Source organism: Pygoscelis adeliae, unplaced genomic scaffold (genome assembly GCF_000699105.1).
Source record: "Pygoscelis adeliae isolate BGI_AS28 unplaced genomic scaffold, ASM69910v1 Scaffold194, whole genome shotgun sequence".
In the NCBI taxonomy this organism is placed as follows: Eukaryota; Metazoa; Chordata; class Aves; order Sphenisciformes; family Spheniscidae; genus Pygoscelis; species Pygoscelis adeliae.
Window position 1 is genome coordinate 808,045 of NW_008824549.1, and position 18,785 is coordinate 826,829.

The 18,785-nt window shown below is 39.8% G+C and overlaps 1 protein-coding gene across 1 annotated transcript in view; it reads right to left on the reverse strand.

Moving 5' to 3' along the window:
* AMPH (amphiphysin) overlaps window positions 1-18,785 on the reverse strand; it is a gene marked incomplete at its 5' end in the record, with an annotated part of 68,361 nt that overhangs the window by 38,419 nt on the left and 11,157 nt on the right. Inside the window, 7 exons of the mRNA XM_009321901.1 lie at window positions 1,258-1,340; window positions 2,258-2,333; window positions 4,305-4,390; window positions 4,777-4,884; window positions 6,236-6,331; window positions 9,554-9,648; window positions 16,369-16,423. Of these exons, the coding sequence (XP_009320176.1) occupies window positions 1,258-1,340; window positions 2,258-2,333; window positions 4,305-4,390; window positions 4,777-4,884; window positions 6,236-6,331; window positions 9,554-9,648; window positions 16,369-16,423 (599 nt within the window). The remainder of the gene's footprint in view (window positions 1-1,257; window positions 1,341-2,257; window positions 2,334-4,304; window positions 4,391-4,776; window positions 4,885-6,235; window positions 6,332-9,553; window positions 9,649-16,368; window positions 16,424-18,785) is intronic.

An 18,785-nucleotide genomic window follows, 5' to 3' on the forward strand; every position in this document is an offset into this window, starting at 1 on the left:
TTACAAAAACTGCTTGAAGTTTTCCAACACTACATTATTTTTCATCCCATAAAAGTATTTTACAAATGCTTTATGAAAACATAGTCCAGCTTGTGAGTCCATCCTAAAGGGGCCGGAAGTGGTGACGCATGAGCTAACAACTCCTTGGAGACAGTGTGTAAGTATATATGAGCATGGATTAACACTTGAGCTAATCCAAAACAAAAATTTTGAACACATTCTTAATAAAGTAGTTCTGAAGTTTGCATTAGGTCAGAAGGTTCAGTATTTTATTCTTTGTTATTCCAAAGTGAGATCAAAACAAATGCAGAAATATCAGCTATATGTTTGAGGCAGATGTTAAGTTGCTTGGTCAGTCTTAATTGTTGCTATTCTGGGTCCAGCTTGAGAGCAAATTAGCAGTAGCTATAACATTGTTCTGATCGCTTCTGATGAGCTGGGATTGGCTGGAAATTCAGGATTTATGTATTCACTCTAAATATCATTGTGTTTTGATAAGTCTCACTGTTTTATAATTTCAACCTCTTCTGCCTATCACTATTACAGTACTGAGAGGTCAAATTATGGCAGAAAGACTACATTTGTTGCAAGCAAACAATCACAAATACTGCACTGGCATCCACTGACCTTAAGAAAGCACCATCTGATTTTAAAAGTTTTTTGCTTTTATTTTTATTTTAAGACAACATTTGTCTTGAAATTCATTAAAATATGGCATTTTGTGACATTCTTTTTACTTCAGCTTTTCAGCTTTTATGATGCATTCTCAGATCACATTTCTTGACTTTTCCTCAAGAGCAGAGGAGATAAAAGCTGACTTACAAAGGCTGGGATTCTCACCTAATCATATGCCTTTAGGAGCTAAAATCATCTAAATATTTCAAGGCTTTAAAAAAATTTATGAGCATTAGTAACACTGCTGTAGACTAATCATCTAAGAATAAATGAGCTATATACTTATCTGGTGTAAATTGGTGTAACGGTCTACAATGAACTAGGCTAAATTGCAACAGCTGAGAATCTGGCCTTTATTCATTTTTTGAAAGGAAAAATAAGTGGGTGATGAAGGAAGTTTTGCACCTTCATTCATGCTGAGAAGAACTTCATCTGAAGTACCTTCATCTAGTACCCTGAACGAACAGACCCAGTGACCGTGTTGTGCAGCAATCGCTACACGTGGTGTGGGTGATTACTACATATGCTGAAACCCACAAAGCCTACTACAATGCAATTCATTAAAAAAAGCAATGAATTCACCTTGGTGCCCCTTGAATGGTGAAGGCTTTGTCTGCATGCTGATCTCCCAGCTTCGTCATCACTTCATATAGTTTGTGACATAGCTGAGAAAACAAAACACTTGCCTGAGTTTATATGAAGCACTACAGTCATGATTAAAACCACAGGTGATAAATCTGGTCTGATAACTGATAATCTGATAACATATAATCTGATAACCTTAAAATGGCATATAGATCCTTCCAAAATTACTCAGTGCCATGTATATCAAAAGCCTAAGTGGAAACCTATCAAAATCCATAGAATCAAAGATAACAGCAGTTCTTCAAAACCATAAGCTGGTTTTCAGAGAACAAGTTTATATGCATGACTGACTGCTGCCTGATTTCTGATGAAGGAGGTGGCCTAAAGTTTAAAGCAACATGGGTAGCTGAGAAGATTCATGTTTTCCCCTCAAAATCCTAACCCCCAATTTACGTGGGACTTCAGTCAAGCGAGTTCTCCATACCATTTTTGTTCCTATTAGTAGGTTACTGCAGATAATACACTACCACTTAGCAAGGTACATTAAAAAGATGCTCACTGGAACTGCTCAATTTGCCTAACAGTCCCAGATACAACGTTGCGTTGCTGACAACGTATATAGCAGTCTTGAAGGGAATGCTTGACATGTTTTTCTTGTACTGATTAAAGCAATGAGATGCTTAGCAATTGGACACGGAAAAAATACTGAAGGCAACAGTATACTAAAAAGAATGGAGAAGTTATCAAAATAGAAAGTGAATTTAGTGCTACAACTGATAATGCACTGTAATCCAAAACTGTATGGGCTGCCCTTTCCTTAAGGAGTGTACAAAAATGGCAAGTCGAAACCAACACAAAGGTTATGGTACAAATCTGGATCTAGGGCAAATTCTCATGTGTGTCTCTGCTAGATTTTTACTGCTGCATTACAAGGCATTTGCTTGCTGTTATGCATATTACATACTCCATTATACATGAGATATTCATTTTTACTCACTAAAGCTATTTCCTTGTGAAACTTGGCTTCGAGGCTGGATACATTTTTGAAGGTGTTCACATAGAAGCCAACTCGTCTACAGAAGATGGCATGAAGAAAGGAAAAAGAGAATAAAAGATAGGGGTGGGAGGGCCAGAAAGGAAAATTAATTTTTTTTTTTTTCCAGACAGGAAGCAACATTCTTGACTACTATTCTCAGCAAAGCAAATAATTGGATCGAATGTCAAAATTTCAGACTAGTTCGTTCATGATTATTTCCATTTGTGTTAAGAACCATCACATTTCACACCGCACAGAGTGAACCAAGTTGAGACTACTCCATAGCGGGGGGTTTCAGCTTGTTTTAGAGGAGGGGAAGATTGGAAAAGGATTGGCACAAGTGTGGCACAAGCACACGGAAGGCAAGGTGCTCTGGGTACGCTGTCTCCCACCGGACAGCGGGCAGCCATCGACTGAAAAGAGAGAGGTACCACTCTGGCACTGTGAGCGCCTGCGCCCTAGATGCTATCGCAGCACCTAGGTGATGCAGGTGCATCTGGAGGCAGCTTTAAGATATACAGCTCAGTATGGCCTGGGGGTGTGGGTGTCCCATGCTCAGCCCTTCTTAAAGAAATCAGCCCTGAAATACATGCATATGTATGTAAGACAAAATAATTTCTAATATAGACTAGACATTTTTGCACATGCAGTCAAAAATCTGCTTGCTTGGAGTGATTACATACCTCTTGTACGCTTCGAAAGTAGAAGGTATTTTCTTAGGTTTTGAATTATTCGTTTTCCTATTTAAAACTTTCACGTGTAATTTCTCCAAACTTTTATTAACAAAAATCATCTTTGGCATAAGAGTAAGCCTTCAAAATGCCAACTCAATGGACCATTTTCTTCCTGAAGAATTGTAATAACTAAAAAAAAGGACTCTGAAAGCAACTGCTTTCTGAATTATGCCTATTGCTCAAATTAAATTCTACCTTTCCCTGAGACTATTTAGTGGGCAACACATATTGAAATAAAAGGGCCCTTACTCTAAATCATTCGTATGCCGTTTTACTTTTAGTAAGCCCATAAAATAAATATCTTGAAGTGCTAAGAAGCTTTTCAACTGAAATAGGCAGAAACACAGCAGGAAAACCCTCTATTGATCTGAAATTTAACAGGAATTAATTTAGAAGGCAGAGAAGGCAGAGAAGACAAAGAATACTTCAGTGACTCACAATACAGTTCCACTCCAGACTGTCATTTGTTAAAGAACACAGCACACTAATGAGATGCTCATTTTTCTACTGCTTTTGTTCTCCTGTTCATTTTGTCCGGATTTTCTGTATAAACACAATCTATGATTATACATCCCAAATGAATGATCTATGCCACCAAATGCTTTTACATCGCAGACATAGCACAAAACTATGAAATGTGTATTCTGAAGTAGTTATAATAATATTTTTCCCTTCTTCTACTGTTTTGGTAGTATTTTATAGGAACTTGGAAATGACAACTGCCATAAAATCTTTACACATTTGTAAGGTTCTTCATTTTGATACCTTTTACATAAAAATGACCTATAAATAGACCCACTGCAAATCTTCTAGAAAAGCATGTAGCTGCTCTGTATGGTTACATTTGACAGTGGAAGCATTTGATCCTTCTTATTAACAAGTGGCTTTTTTTTTCCCCTTGAAAGGATCAGGTATCCATCACCAAGATTTCTGTGAAAGGTGACGGAAGCAGCGGGTCATGGTCACGATCAGCTGTTCTGTGCTCTGCCACAGTTCTTTATCCATAAAATGGAGACCTTTTTGCGCCTCAGAATGAAGATATGATAAAGAACCTTAAGTGCCAAGATACACTGAAAGAAATAAGCATAAATACACTTACAATAAGTATAATTTTGGATCATTTGCAGGTATTTTCCCTGTTTTTATTTAAAAAAGATAATGGATGGGATCTTCAAGAAGCCATCAAAACATTTTCTATCAGCTCGTTAAAATCCCCTGGTTCCCTTCCCTTAGTCCCCCTTTAGGCCTTCCAGACAATATCTGTGTAGGCTTACCGTGACCACAGAGATGGCAACTCTTCTTGTAAATCAGTGTTAAACTCTTCAAACACCTTCTGTGCTTTTTGAAACTCTTCTTCTGCCTAAAACAAAATGAAACAGGGTGACTTCTGCAATCACTATGATACAGCAAAACCTGCCAAAGTTGGTTTTGTGCATTTTTTTTTTTTTTGTGGGTCTTTTACAATTTTTATTAACAAAGGATGTGACTCAGTCCCACACCACACAGTCCAACACAGGACTTGCTATCCCCTCACTCTCATCAAGAGAGAAAGTTAGGGCTCAAACGGGACTCACTCCTGAAAGAGGCTGAGCGCGCCCTCCCTACCCACCAAAATGCTTAAGGATATCGCTAGTTCCATTTCTGAGAGAGGACAAAGAAGAGAAACTTTGTACTCGGTCTCTGCACAGAAACAAATGCCACCCAAGCTCCTGAAGTCTTCTGCCAGCATCCTTCTTAGTGTGCTACCTTGGTAATTCTGCCTTCGTCTTTTCTTTTTGAACTCTGCAGGGCTTCTAGATGATGCCTTGCACTGTCGTAGTCCACCAGCTTTCTGCTTCGTTTTGCAATGCGAGTCTGTACAGAGGTAGAAATGAAAGTCAGGTCAAATGGTGCTTTTTTAAAAGCTTTTTTACCTAAGTTATCATTTAAGTTTTTGATATATTTTTATTATCCCTCATCTGCTGTTCATATCTGACTTACTATAATATCATACAGGAACATGGGCATGGTAAAAGAGACAAACTAATCACCTTATTTTAAATAAGGAATCCATTTACAGATGGTTTTTTGTGGGCGTAAGGCTTACAGGCCTTAGAAGTGAGATATCAATGTTATGCAAGACTTGTCTCATTCTCCAGAATAAGTGGACCTGTTAAACTCATGGTAACACCATCTTTTTCCCTTGTATATAGTGTGCAAATTTAATGAATAATTAACATAATTTTTTTCCAGAGTTGGAAAAATGCTTAAAATATACTTCTCAGTATAGTTGCTCTGACACATAACTAAGATAACTAGAGTTCAACATACAACAGGAATTCTAATTTACCTGATATAATTCTTTTATAACTAAAAAAAGAGTCTTTTGATGTATACTGAATTTACAAAGCTGTATATTATATGTAAATTCCACATGCTGAGAGGGCATAAGCACAGTGTGATTTATGATCAAGTTTGAGACTGAACATCAGTAATGTTGGGATTTTTTTTTTTCAGTATTAGCCCCTGATGTAAATGACAAAAGGGATGACTGTGTGATACCTACTGTTATAAACCATCACAAATAATTTCCAGCTATGTCCACAAAGTCACATCCGAATATAAAAGTATCTACCTCTCACCTGTAATGAATCTTTATCCCCTTTTCTTTTAGCAACCATCTCCCTGGACTGTACACTGGACAGGCATCTGGGAGAAACTAGAATCTGCATAACAGTCTCTCCTGATGTGTATTACAAAATCTTTTTATAACTAATTAAAAGACAGGAACCATGGCTTAGTTAAGAGAAAGATATTTAGATACCTACAGGTGCATCTAGCCAATAACAAAAGGCCTGCTTTTCATCTTGTAATTCGTCTGCATTTTAACAGCTGAAGAACTTGATCTGTCCCTGTTGAAGTCAGTGAGAATTATCTCATACCAAATAAATCGGAGCAGGAAAAAAATATTATAAAAGTTTTATCTACAAAGGCTAATTTACTTCCAAGGCCTACTGCATGAAAAATATTTTTGTTCACTTGGAAAATCAGTGCAGCCTGATGTCAGGGATTTACTTACAGAACAACATCTTTTACATTGCAGAAGAGAATGACTTCTACCTCCCCCCCTTTTTTATTTTTCTTTGCTTGTAATCTCATTTTCTATTTATTTTATGACTCAACAGTAATTTTATAAATTGTCCTTTATAGGAAATCATCACTGTACTTTGATATCAGGAAATTGTCCTAGATATGTATCCAAGGTCAACAATGACCCATCCACCAGTTTTTGATGGAAGTCTTCCCAAAGTTCATCACATTTCTGTAAAGGTAGAAAAGAGAAAAATGCACTTAGTAGTTTAATTCCCCTCCAAACCTAGGAGAAATACAAATGTAATTGGTAAAGATTAATCTTCCTGAAGTTTTAAAATGTTTTTTATGACAATAAATTAGGGTGCACTTACAAGGTAAATGAAAAGGAATGCCTTGACATTGCAAGTTTTAATTCACAACAAAAGAAGTTTTAGCTTAAGAACTAGTTTGTGTTTTCATTCTTTCAAATAGTAACTGCTATGTGAAGATAAGGATGTCACAGATTCAAGGTCGCCCTCAGGGTTTCAGGTCCCTGACGGTCAACAACGCAGAATCTGAAGCTGCCCTAGTTCTTACGCCTAAGTATGTTCACTGATGATGAACCTTCCTTATAAAGAAAAGAAGTACAACTAACAATAGAAGAGTAAATAAAATAAAGGAAAAAATAAAGCAGGTTTCCCATCAATTACAAGGATTTGTAAGCTTAGCTTTGCTTGGTCTTTTTTAAAATAAGAGCTGGGGAGATCCACCCTAAGAAAGGTCTTTCCATCCCATACTTTTTGTGCCATTAAGGCACATTTGATGAAATGGCTGATACACAAACAAGAACTCTACCTCGCACTGCTAAAGAACTGCAATTCCAGATCTGCAACATGCCAACATCAGCAGGCAAAATAAACAAAATCCCCCCCCGAAGCTATAGTGCTTTTCCCCAGTCCCCTTTGCAGCTCTGGGGTAGTCACCAGGAGACATCCCTTGCAGTTTTCTGGTTTTTAAGAACATGTTAATGCAGCTGATGTGACGAGGACCCCATGGGGAGCAGGATGAGATTCCTTGCCAGAAGCAAATTCTGTTACATAGAGACATAGTTCTGGAGGTCCTGGGTTCTCAACTGAACAAGTCATCAGCACGTGTTAAACATCCTGATTCCCCTTTTCTTTGCACATTTCAAAAATCACTGAACTCCCTCCTTTGATGGGAGGGAGGCTAAAGCGGGCGAGCACTGCTTTGCAGGGCTGTTATCCTCACCAGCAAGTCCGGAAAGCTACTCCCTAGTGTTTGTTTTATCATGAGCCACTATAGGGCATATTATAAATGCTGTGTGATGCCAGCATTTAGTTCATTCATTTCCTACCCTAATAAGAGTCCCTAATGAATTATTACAATCTATTAATCATGCTTAAAAGAAATACTTCATTTATTAACACAATATTTAATCACAGTGGTCTACAGAGCAGCACAGCATTAGATCATAGCAAGCAACTGCCAGCCTTGTGCATTTGCCTTTGTATCTTGCTGATACATATTTTGGAAAAATTAAAATCTGAAAGATAATGGGCTCAAAAACCGTTGCTGAAGAGTCCTTTAAGCCATCATCTTTCCTACCATACAGAATAAGGCCACTTAGAATGATCATTTATATCATGGACTGCACAAATATATCATTCTTTTTTATTGCAGGTTGAGGGATGCATAAATCTACATTTGTGATTGTACAGGGAAAAAAATCAGGACCAGCAATTTTGTAATGTTGTCCACATGAGTCTCTTATTAAGAAGACACATCTAACATTTATCCCTATATCTAACAGAGATTAAGAGCCGACTTTTGGTCCTTTCATACACAATTATGAATTTCTGAGTGTAAAATCTAACAGCCTACAAATACAAGATGAGGTGCTACAGCAAGATGCAGCAGGAGATCTTCCAGCTGTTTAACCTAAGACAATATAAATCATATGGTATCTCAAGTTATACAGTTTGGAAGTTGAGTGCTTTTAAAATCAGAAACACATCATGCCTTCAGCAGCAGGAAAGGGTAGGGGAAGGCAACCATAGAGAAGAAAAGCATTACACAGATTCAGGAAGATTGCTCTGTCTTCCAGTTTCTTGTTAATTATATTATCCAGGAGGCCTTGCAAACTGAATGCCAGGTGGTTAAAAGCTGCACTGATAACAGTTCGCACTTTCTTGTCACCACCAGCACAATTGCTGACAGACTTCCCCCAGAATTAAGGCTGCTCTAAGCAGGCAATTCAGAGCACCTCCAGCTAAGCTCCTGCAATGTCCTCTAGAAGAGCCTATTTTTCTCTAATCACTGAAGGAACCTCAGAAAGGTTAAAATGAATAGTACCCTGCAGCCTAATTTGGCCTTAAGTTCCATATTCTTGTCAGAGAAAGGTGAGTGTCCCGTCAGGTATCCTGTTTAGCGCCACTGGCTCAACAGTCGTTACACATCACACAAGGATAAGCAGATTTAATAATTTTCAACATTCAGTTGAATTGAGAATCCTGACTGTAAAACTGCATGTAAGATACCTTGCACAAACTTGTCAATCAGTCGCTATCACTGACGTTGACCTCAGTGGAAGCTTATAGAATCATAGAATCATTAAGGTTGGAAGAGACCTCCAAGATCATCGAGTCCAACCGTCAACCCAACACCACCGTGCCCACTAAACCATGTCCCTAAGCGCCTCATCTACCCGTCTTTTAAATACTTCCAGGGATGGTGACTCAACCACTTCCCTGGGCAGCCTGCTCCAATGTTTAACTACTCTTTCAGTAAAGAAATTTTTCCTCACATCCAATCTAAACCTCCCCTGGCGCAACTTGAGGCCATTTCCTCTTGTCCTATCGCCAGTTACTTGGGAGAAGAGACCGACACCCACCTCGCTACAACCTCCTTTCAGGTAGTTGTAGAGAGCGATGAGGTCTCCCCTCAGCCTCCTTTTCTCCAGGCTAAACAACCCCAGTTCCCTCAGCCGCTCCTCATAAGACTTGTTCTCCAGACCCCTCACCAGCCTCGTTGCCCTTCTCTGGACACGCTCCAGCACCTCGACGTCCTTCTTGTAGTGAGGGGCCCAAAACTGAACACAGTATTCGAGGTGCGGCCGCACCAGTGCCGAGTACAGGGGCACGATCACTTCCCTGCTCCTGCTGGCCACACTATTTCTGATACAGGCCAGGATGCCATTGGGCTTCTTGGCCGCCTGGGCACACTGCTGGCTCATGTTCAGTATGTCAGCTAGTTCGTAAAACAGACATTGCAAATGCGCCATCTGGTCAGCAGGAGGTGCATTTCACAAGACCCATAATTTCTGTGCTCAAAAACCAGGATTTATCATACAATGAAGAATTAAGGGAATTTTTGGGATGTACACTTCTCCTCAACAGCTCAGATTAATCCATTTGCAGCCAAAGTACTTTTTTCCTCTTTCCATAGATCTTACCTCTCCAATCATTTTGACATCTTCTCGTCCGTACCAATCTGGCTCATACACTTCATGAAGAGACTCTGTAAGCTTCTTTGAGGCATCTTGCATCCCTGTAATTAGACAGAAGGAGGAACATATAACTGCAAACCACAAGAAACAGTTGCTAAATATCTTTATTTTAACCCACATGTCCCCACTATACTATTCTCTCTGGCATGTTTAGAATGTCGTTCTCAAGAGCTGAAACAAAACCTTTATTTTCACCCAGCTCCCCCAGGTTAACGAGGAATGTCCCTCACAGAAGGATTAACCCATATTTATATACAGGAAAAACGTTTCTATCTGATTAGGGATTTCATTTTCTATTCTGAACTAAACATATCTGAACAGGAATAACAACTCGGAGGGTAGTCCTGCCCAGTAAAGACATTTAATACCCAACAGAAAGACTATCACTGAGAAGGCAATCAAACAGAAACCTGCCTTTGGTCATTGTCAGCTCTTCCACCCTACAGAAGAGTTTCCTACCTTGTCTGTAATGAGTACCATGCCCACCTGTGTGGAAGAGGAGGAATCTCCAGGGTGGCACAGTTAAAATGGCAGAGATTTATGGGATCTGCTGACTATAAAAATTGACTTAGGAGAAAAGCTAGAAGGCGTCTGTGCTAACCAAAAGTGCTCCCCAGAATGAGGGAGGTTGCACACAGGCAGAACATATCTCAGGATTTCTCCTTTCCTTGTTTTCAAAGATATTTAAGTCTCAGGAGCTTTCACATGTAAAGTGAATGGTTAAGAAAAAGAAGCTTGTTATTCTTGTGCCCACAGTAATGATGGTGACCTGAAGGAATGCAAATAATGAAGCAAAGGACTGGCAAGAACTGAGGCAGTGTCCACAAGGCTAAGGAAAAGAGATGCCTGAACCTGGGAGAGTGCCATAACGGACCTGGTTTTATGAAGAATTATTATCTTGTATGCACACCTAGTAGGTTTAGAATATGTGGGGCCCAGCGCTTATTTACACTTGCAGCAAGGTGGTGTCTACAGAGAAGTGCACTGAGCCAGACTGCATCAGTCACCCTTGGAGCTCTTGCTACCACAGGTGAAACAAGAACAGGGACTGTTGATGGTTATCACTCTGTAAGACACAGAGGAGTTGGCTTAAATGTAAAGTAGCTTCACTGATATTACAAGAAAGAGCCTAAATCTATCTTCAGAGAGACCAGTTTGACCCCAGTGAATAAATTACTGCCCTCAGTGAAGGCACCAGAGTTTGCCTTTCCATTTTGATGGAGCACAAATACACTAGATGTTGAATATGGTTCTGAATCCAGTGAAACAAACCTGATCTCACCTAACATGCTAAGAGTCAGTTCAGAATCAGTAATTTTAAAATGACAACTTTATTTCAACTTCTTTGCAAAATCTGAACAACATTGACTGCTAATTTTTTTACCTAGCGTTAACTTTAAAAAAAAAAAACAACAACACATTTTTTCTCCAGCCAAAGTCTGTTTGCTGCAGCACATCTGTGCTGTCTTGAAAATATCTCTAGCGTGATCTTCAGATTTAACTTCTCAGTGGCTGAATTTAGGAATGACATCGATATTTCTGTTTTCTGCACAAAGAAATGTTTAGGAGTGGAAGAGGAGAATTCACTTGAAACTTGAATGTATAGAAGAGCAGACTTGACCTAGTCAGCAACTATTCCACCATATACTCCAAAACACACACTCAAGACACGATAGGAAAATAAATGCAATAATGCACATTTCCTCATATAAAAATGCTGGTCTATGGAATGGGTAGGATAGGAAAAAAGATACTGAAAAAAGCTGAAAGTAGATGGCTGTTCTCAGACCTTAGGTTCAAGGAAGAGAATGGCATGGGAAAGGGGGAGAACAAGTACAAAGGAAACCCTGGTGTTCAGAGGGTACAAGATTTCACCCTTAAATCCAAAGGTGCTGTGCCAAAACAGAATAATTGATCTCTTCAGGGATTGTCTTGGGGGTGCTTTTTAATGACAGAGCTCAGCTCAGAGAATTGGTATAGCACAAGAACTTAAGATGCATTTCTTCCTTTTCTCCTTCATGGTTAATGCTTAGGATGATGTATCATTAGCTAAGAAAAGGTTCCTGAATGAAAGGGCTTTTTTTGCCTAGAATATGCCAGATTACAGTAAAATACAGATGACGAATGCATATTTTTCCAGGCAGGACTCATTTAAAATCTTTAATGCCACTGCGAATTAATCCACTCAGGAGGTAAGGCAAAACCAGCACAGTATCGCCGTGCTTAAGAAGGCTGCTTCTGTCCACTCAGGGAAAACACACAGACCAGGAAGGTTTGCGCATCCCTGCTCACGCTTGATCCTTTCTGATACCTGAACTTCTGCCCTTAAGCACGCTGCGTGCTAAACCTCCCACGTACGTTCCTATGGCAGGCGTGCTAGCACAGCTGCTCGCTAATCCCTCCTGCGGCACACATTCAGCTCAGTCACAGACCAGGCTTGGGTAGAGCACCTTTTCCTACACAGACTTTCTTTTTTAAATACTACAGGACTCAGGCATATATCTGCTTAAGAGAATAAGTGAAAGACACAATATCCCACGCTTGAGTCATATCAAAGTTGCACCAAGGTTTACACTTGTTTCAGTTCTGAGAATCAGGTAATCCTTCGTTCTACCACATTCCTGTAAAAAACATCAATCAAATCCAGCTGCAGCATGAGGCAAGTGGGCATCACGGTACTTGGTTTCCTCCGTCAGGGGCTTCAGTCTGAAATTTCCACAGACCAAGATCATCCATCCTACTCTGCTAATGCTGCATCTATACTAGCTTTACTGAAATACCCCAAATGAGTGCATAGGTAAATACCAATCTGGTGGCTTCCCATTCTTTTTTGTGCCTGTGGGCATAAACTTACAATGTCCAATGATTTTTTTATTTGGCTGGTTTTCACATAGAATTATTTCTTATGCACTGATAACTTTTATGCATTATTCAGCACTAAAGTTAAGAGGATTAGTGTCAGCCATAGACTGCAGGCTGTCTCTGCTGTTTTTAACTACTATCACTGAGAAAGATGAATTGTTTAAAGCAAGTCATTAAAGTACTAAGAAATGTGAAAAGAATTTTTACTGCTGATGAAGTTAGAAATTTATATTTAATATGAATTGTTTCATTTAATACCACTTCTTCTTGGTAATTGGGTCACTTATTTAATAACTACAAATGCCAAAATAATTTAATCGCTTAGGAAAAATGATGTTAAATAATCCAGTTACTGAAGTCTGAGGCTCTTGCATGAAATCATCCCTCTTTCTGTGTGAAAGGGCCCCTGTCCCTGGAACCCCAAAGGACTCTTCGAGGCCCCCCCATGCTAGGGATCCTGGGGGTGGTGGTGCAGAGATGTTCCCATTACAGTTCCCTAGATATGGCAGAGGGTAGGTGACTCTTTGCCATCACAGTTCCAAGGTACTCGAGCTCCCATGGAGATTGAGACTGGCCTGGGACTCCATGTCGGCTGTAGAACCCATATACTGTGGGGTTTCCTCACTCTCTGGCAGGGAAATCTAGACTGAATGATGGAGAAAATTCCATTTTCCTGATGGAGTGAGGCACCTTGGTCTAGCTCTTGATATTTAATTATTTGAGTGGGAAAGAGAGCTTCATGTGAGGTTCTCCAGGGAAATGACCTATCCTGCCATAAGGATTGTATCTGATATTGCTAGTTATCCCTTAGAGTTTCCACTGGAACAATTAAATAATTTCATAATTCATTACTAAGTTTTACAGAAAGATGATTTCTAAGAATTCTAAGAAATTACAAGATTAATTTTAAGATTTGTGTATCTGGAGGATATGTGCAGTTCTGTCAGTCACAGACTGACAGCAAAACTGCTTACAGACCTCCAAAACCTCCCCTTTCTTTCCTGTAGACCTCTTATTATTTCTCACTATGTTAAGCCACCTGAAAAGTACGGTGCTTCTTTTTCACGATGCAGGATTCCTTTTCACTTCTGCCACCTTGCCACCTGCGTGCAGATCCAGGTCTGTATCTCCCCATCTGCACTGGTACTTGCAAAGAGCTCAGGGTACAGAATGGGAGGCTGATTTAGGGTTTCTTTAACAATTGGCCCATAAAACCATTCAAGTCACCTACAGCTCTCAAAAGCGTAAAAAAATAAATCATGAAGTAGAGAACCCAGATACACGTTGCCAAGGAGACTGGAAGAGACAGAAGACTGAGGCATGAGATGATTATAGCTATGGGGAATAGTACAGTCTCGTCAGTACAAACACCACTGATACACAGCAGACATTAAACTATCATGCAGGTGAAATAAAACAGCACATAAAAGCCATTTGCAAGTTCAACAGCGTTATGACATGGTTCCTCCGAGCCCTTGAGTAACCAGCAGTAAAGATCAAGATCGAGCTAAGACTAAGAAGCACCCCTGAGGGAGAAAAGGAGTCTGAACACAGCAAACATTCTTTTATTTTAAGAATGTGTGACACTAAGCCTCAATCTGTCAAGTATATTAAAATGAAGGGATAGAGCGTTATAAGAAGGCTCAATTGACCATTTCTTGCTTAAATTGTGCCCAGATCTTGTACTTCCAACTTCTAATATCCAGTCACTCAAAAGTCATGCAGCAAAATGAAACTTATTCCTAGAGTTCACAACCTACCAGTTTCATAAAATGCTTTTAAATTAGCTATCTTGCCAATTCCTGATCCCTTTAAAATGAACTGCTTTTCCCACACCCATAAGAGTACAAGGATGTCAAGTGCATTATTTTCCAGTGATATGACTGATCTTTTTCCCTGCAAAATGAGCCCCTGATGACAGCATGCCTCCAAAGCTCAGATGTCCTAAGTGCAGAAATCCCACTCCAGTGCCTAAATTCAGGAGTTCCCGTGCTTTTGTGCATAACCACCCCAATATGTTTTAATGATGTCAGTCCTTCAAAGAATAGCAACAAAGAGGCTGTAGCAGCTGCTACAAGCAGCAGATTTGTTCCTGCCATTCAACATCTGGAAGGGCGTTTACCGCTGCTGAGCTAGTCAGCTTTGGGGAAGCCCCAGCCAGAGCTGTGTTTGTAGACTACTGTCTTGGGCTGTCCTCCCACTCCACAGCATGAAGGTGTGCCAACACGTGAGCCAAGGATGCCCACTGGTGGCTTGTTGGCTTTGGAGAATAACATTTTTAAAGCTTTTGCAAGCTGCTTATGACTGGGTCTTTTTTAAGACAGGAAGATACTGAGGTGTTAGCAAAGACTTTTCATTCTCAATAAGAAAGTCAGTCCAAATTATTTTCAAATATGGACTTACAGGCTGTAACAATAGAAAGATGCGGCACAGAAAAGCATGGCTAAAAAGGCAAAAGTTGCAAAATGAAAAATTTAACGCCAAGTTAAAACCAAAACTTGGTGCAAGGTGTAGCCCACTAGATAGTAAACCAGCAAAAGGACCATGAATGCACAAAGTACTAGGAAAAGAAGAGAGACAAAGAGAGAGAAAGAAAATGAAACATGGAGAGGATGATTGTTGTCACCAACACGGAAATCAAAGCAGCATGTAAACAGTCAGCCTACGTGACAGAAAAGCCATCTGGCCAAAAAACAGCCTCATCACACTGCTTCTGAGTATCCATCTGATAATGGGTGTGGGGAAGGGATGACTGAAAAATAAGAATGTAAAAATCAGCATCCAATGGGTCCCAAACAAATGACCAATGCTGAAATTTCCTCTAAGAACAAAAGACATTGTTTAAATCCCTACAAGGCAAAATACCTCTTGTCTGGTACAGGATTTTCCTTGCCCAGCCCATCCAGCAAATAATAGATGGTCAAAGACATTAAGCTATTGCTTTGATCCCCATTTTACAATTCCCATCAAAAAGAGGTTTCTTCCCTGCCTGTCAACAGCTGCCTAAGCTTTATTATAATACAGTGATTTCCAGGGATGTTAATACTGGTTTGTAATGTTTTCCCAAATGGACTGGAGCCAGGTTAAAAATATATACACATACATATATATTTATCACACATATATATATATATATTTATGTCAAGAAGCCATTAATGTGTCTCTGTCAGCCACCAACTCTTATTCTCTTCCCTTTAGCACCTGGCCTCCAACTCCTCCAAAGAGAGGCGGCATGAGAAAGAGAACACTCTGTGTATGGTGCTAAGTTGAGTGTGCTGGATTTACAAATGTCCAGTAGGATTTAAATAGCTGTTTACTTAATCTCTGATATTTAGGCACTGACCAGTGAGTTTCTGCTACTTGGATTTTCAATGTAGTATTGAAAGAGATCATATTTTATTTTTAAACTTAAAAAAATGGGTTAAGCAGGCAGAAGTAGATGAGAAATCACATCATCGCAGGGAGCGTGGTTTTGGAGGGAGGAGATATCATCCAACTAGTAATACCTGGAAATGTTACAGTTGCGGAGGTCAAGCAATCCCTTGCCTTGCATGGGGTATTTCATATTCTAGCATTTGCAAAGACGAGTACCAAGATGCGTAGATTTTGTGGGTGCTCAAAATGCATGCAACGTGAGAATCTGGGCAGCAGTCCTGCACACAAAGGACAGCCAAGGATGAGCCGCGCATGCAAGACTGTACACACATGAGTTGACATCAAAGGTGCAGAATCCCTAGCAACAGGCTAAAGAGCCTATGCCAGATCCAAAGCAGAAATGTGGACTAGCAATGACAAAAGCATTACTTGTATTTGTCTTTGTATACTTTAAACAAGCCTACTTGTCTCAACTTTTAAAAAAGTTTGCTTTATGAAAACATGATGTAAAACTTAAAAATCACCTTTGATGGCTGCTAAATATCCTCTCAGTTCTCTCTGGAGCCTGGAACCCTCTGCCTGGAAAAGAAAAAACAGAAAAAAAGCAAGGAAGTGAAAACACATTTCAGTTATGTTATTGAAAACATATTTCAGTTATATTTTATGCATTAAAACGTGCATACAGTATGTCAAACTTAACAACAAAAAGCAATTTTGGGAGCTATCTGGTGAATAGTGTCACATGTTGCAAGCATGCACAGGTTCATACAGAAAAGGTGGCCTGGCCAAGATGCTATGCATAGTGTACTCTCTAGGGTAAAATTTCTAGCTTTATTTTATCAGTCATCTGCACAGGGAAGAATTCCAGCCAAAGAAAGACAGGTATATTTTACAGCCAAGGTCCAGTTCAAGTCAGCCTGGCCAATGTCCTAACCTGAAAAATAAAGAAGTATAATCACCTCCACTTGAAACCACTCAAATGAGGCCAGTCTAGACTGCAGAGAATCCATGCCCTTACATAAATGGCTTACTACTTCTGCAAACTTTTTTCCAAGTATTTTAACATTTTAATATTTTGCAAGCAAATAACTACTAAAAACAATAGCATTAGTTATTTTGTTTAGCTTGGCTAGTGCATCATGCAGTCTGCTGTGAAATCTCAACTGTTTCTTTGGCAAATACATCAAAATGATCTTTCTTTGTCTTATACCAACAGCCTTTGAAAAACTCAGGGTAGACAAAACAAAATGGGTTGCTTTATTTTAGCTCTGACTGTATCACAAGTTGGACTTCACAGCCCCTAGGATTAGCAATAAAGTATGTGCTACACTATAGCACATACTTTATTGCTAAAAAGCTGTTGTCCAGGACACCTTCAATAGCCTGAAGATTTTGGAAACACTCCATGTTTATCGGTTCCCAATATCCTTCAAATCATTTATTTAAGCAGTTGGAAACTATAGGAATATCAGCTTGCAGTCACATTTTCTCACATACAGCTACACCATATGGAAAAATCGGCTGCAAAATATGACTGACTGCTTAGGAGTTTTTCTCATATTTTTCGTGTGAAAGTTAGACCCCAAAAGGCTGCACGTGTGAATACTTTAGAAGGCAGAGTCTCAACTGGTATAAGCTGTTGTAACTCCAATTAAGTCAAAGGACTTCTGATGTCAGTAAAGGATTTGCCATCAGCGGCAGCGATGTTCAGAGCATTCAAACACAGGGGATCATAAGAAATTCAGGTTGAAAGGGACCATCTGGAGCTTAGAATCCATCTACCTGCAGCCATGTTAAATCCAAACAGTGATTCTCAAAAAATACGCACTTGCCTCCCCCATACACACACTTGCAGATTACATCCACTAAACTCACCTGCCTCTCCCAGCTCCCTGCAGGGAACTGGAGGCTTTTAGAACTGGATCAAAAGCCCCCAAATGACAATGCACCATGAGAAGAGAACAACTGTTTTAAGGTCCTGGAAATATTAAAGAATTTAAAAGGTAAAAATGCCTGAGTGGGCAGACTGAATTCACTTTATGGATTCAACGAATAGAAGGTTGCTTTTGCAGTAATTTGATCTGAAGCAAAACTCATTTTTGAACCTAAATTCATTAATCAACTAAATTCTGACCACAGGAATAGATCCACCAGGGTGATATCTGAGAAGCTGCTGAGTAACAGCACGAGCACAGCAGCACTCAGACCACCAATCTGTCTCTGGTTTGGGACCCTATTTGACACTCCAAGGAAAGGCAAATCCTTCCCTTCGTTCAGGATCAAAGTTACATATCAAAGCAGGAGCCAGACAGGCACCGGTTGAGTAATCAGTGGATTAAACCTCAGGCTTAACTACTTATAACACAATAGAAAGTTCTGAAAGTAGCGGTAGCTTGATGTTGTGTCCCTTAAGAAAATATATACATTTACATGTTCATACTGTTTAGTAAAAAGTGCCACCCTAACGCATCATAACAACACATTTTATCATCCTACATAACACAGTAGCGTCCTAACACACTTCAGAAGCTGAATTTTTTCTACTTCTTTCCATGCTAGAATGGGAGGTAGAGAGATGACAGAAGTTGTCAGCTTTCCATGGAACAAGGCATTAAGTGAACAACACTGCCACAGAGGAAAGGAAATTGAACCTGGGGGCAGAATTTCTTGCTCTAAGATCTGAAGAGGAGTATCGGTAAACATGCAGCAGAAAGAGGAGGGAAGTTCCCCTTTTTTGCATGCCAGTCTCCTCCTGGGAGGATCCTACGTACTCTGAGAAGCCACATGAAGGTATAGAAATTATCATAGAATCATTAAGGTTGGAAAAGACCTCCAAGATCATCGAGTCCAACCATCAACCCAACACCACCATGCCCACTAAACCATGTCCCTAAGCGCCTCATCTACCCGTCTTTTAAATACCTCCAGGGATGGGGACTCA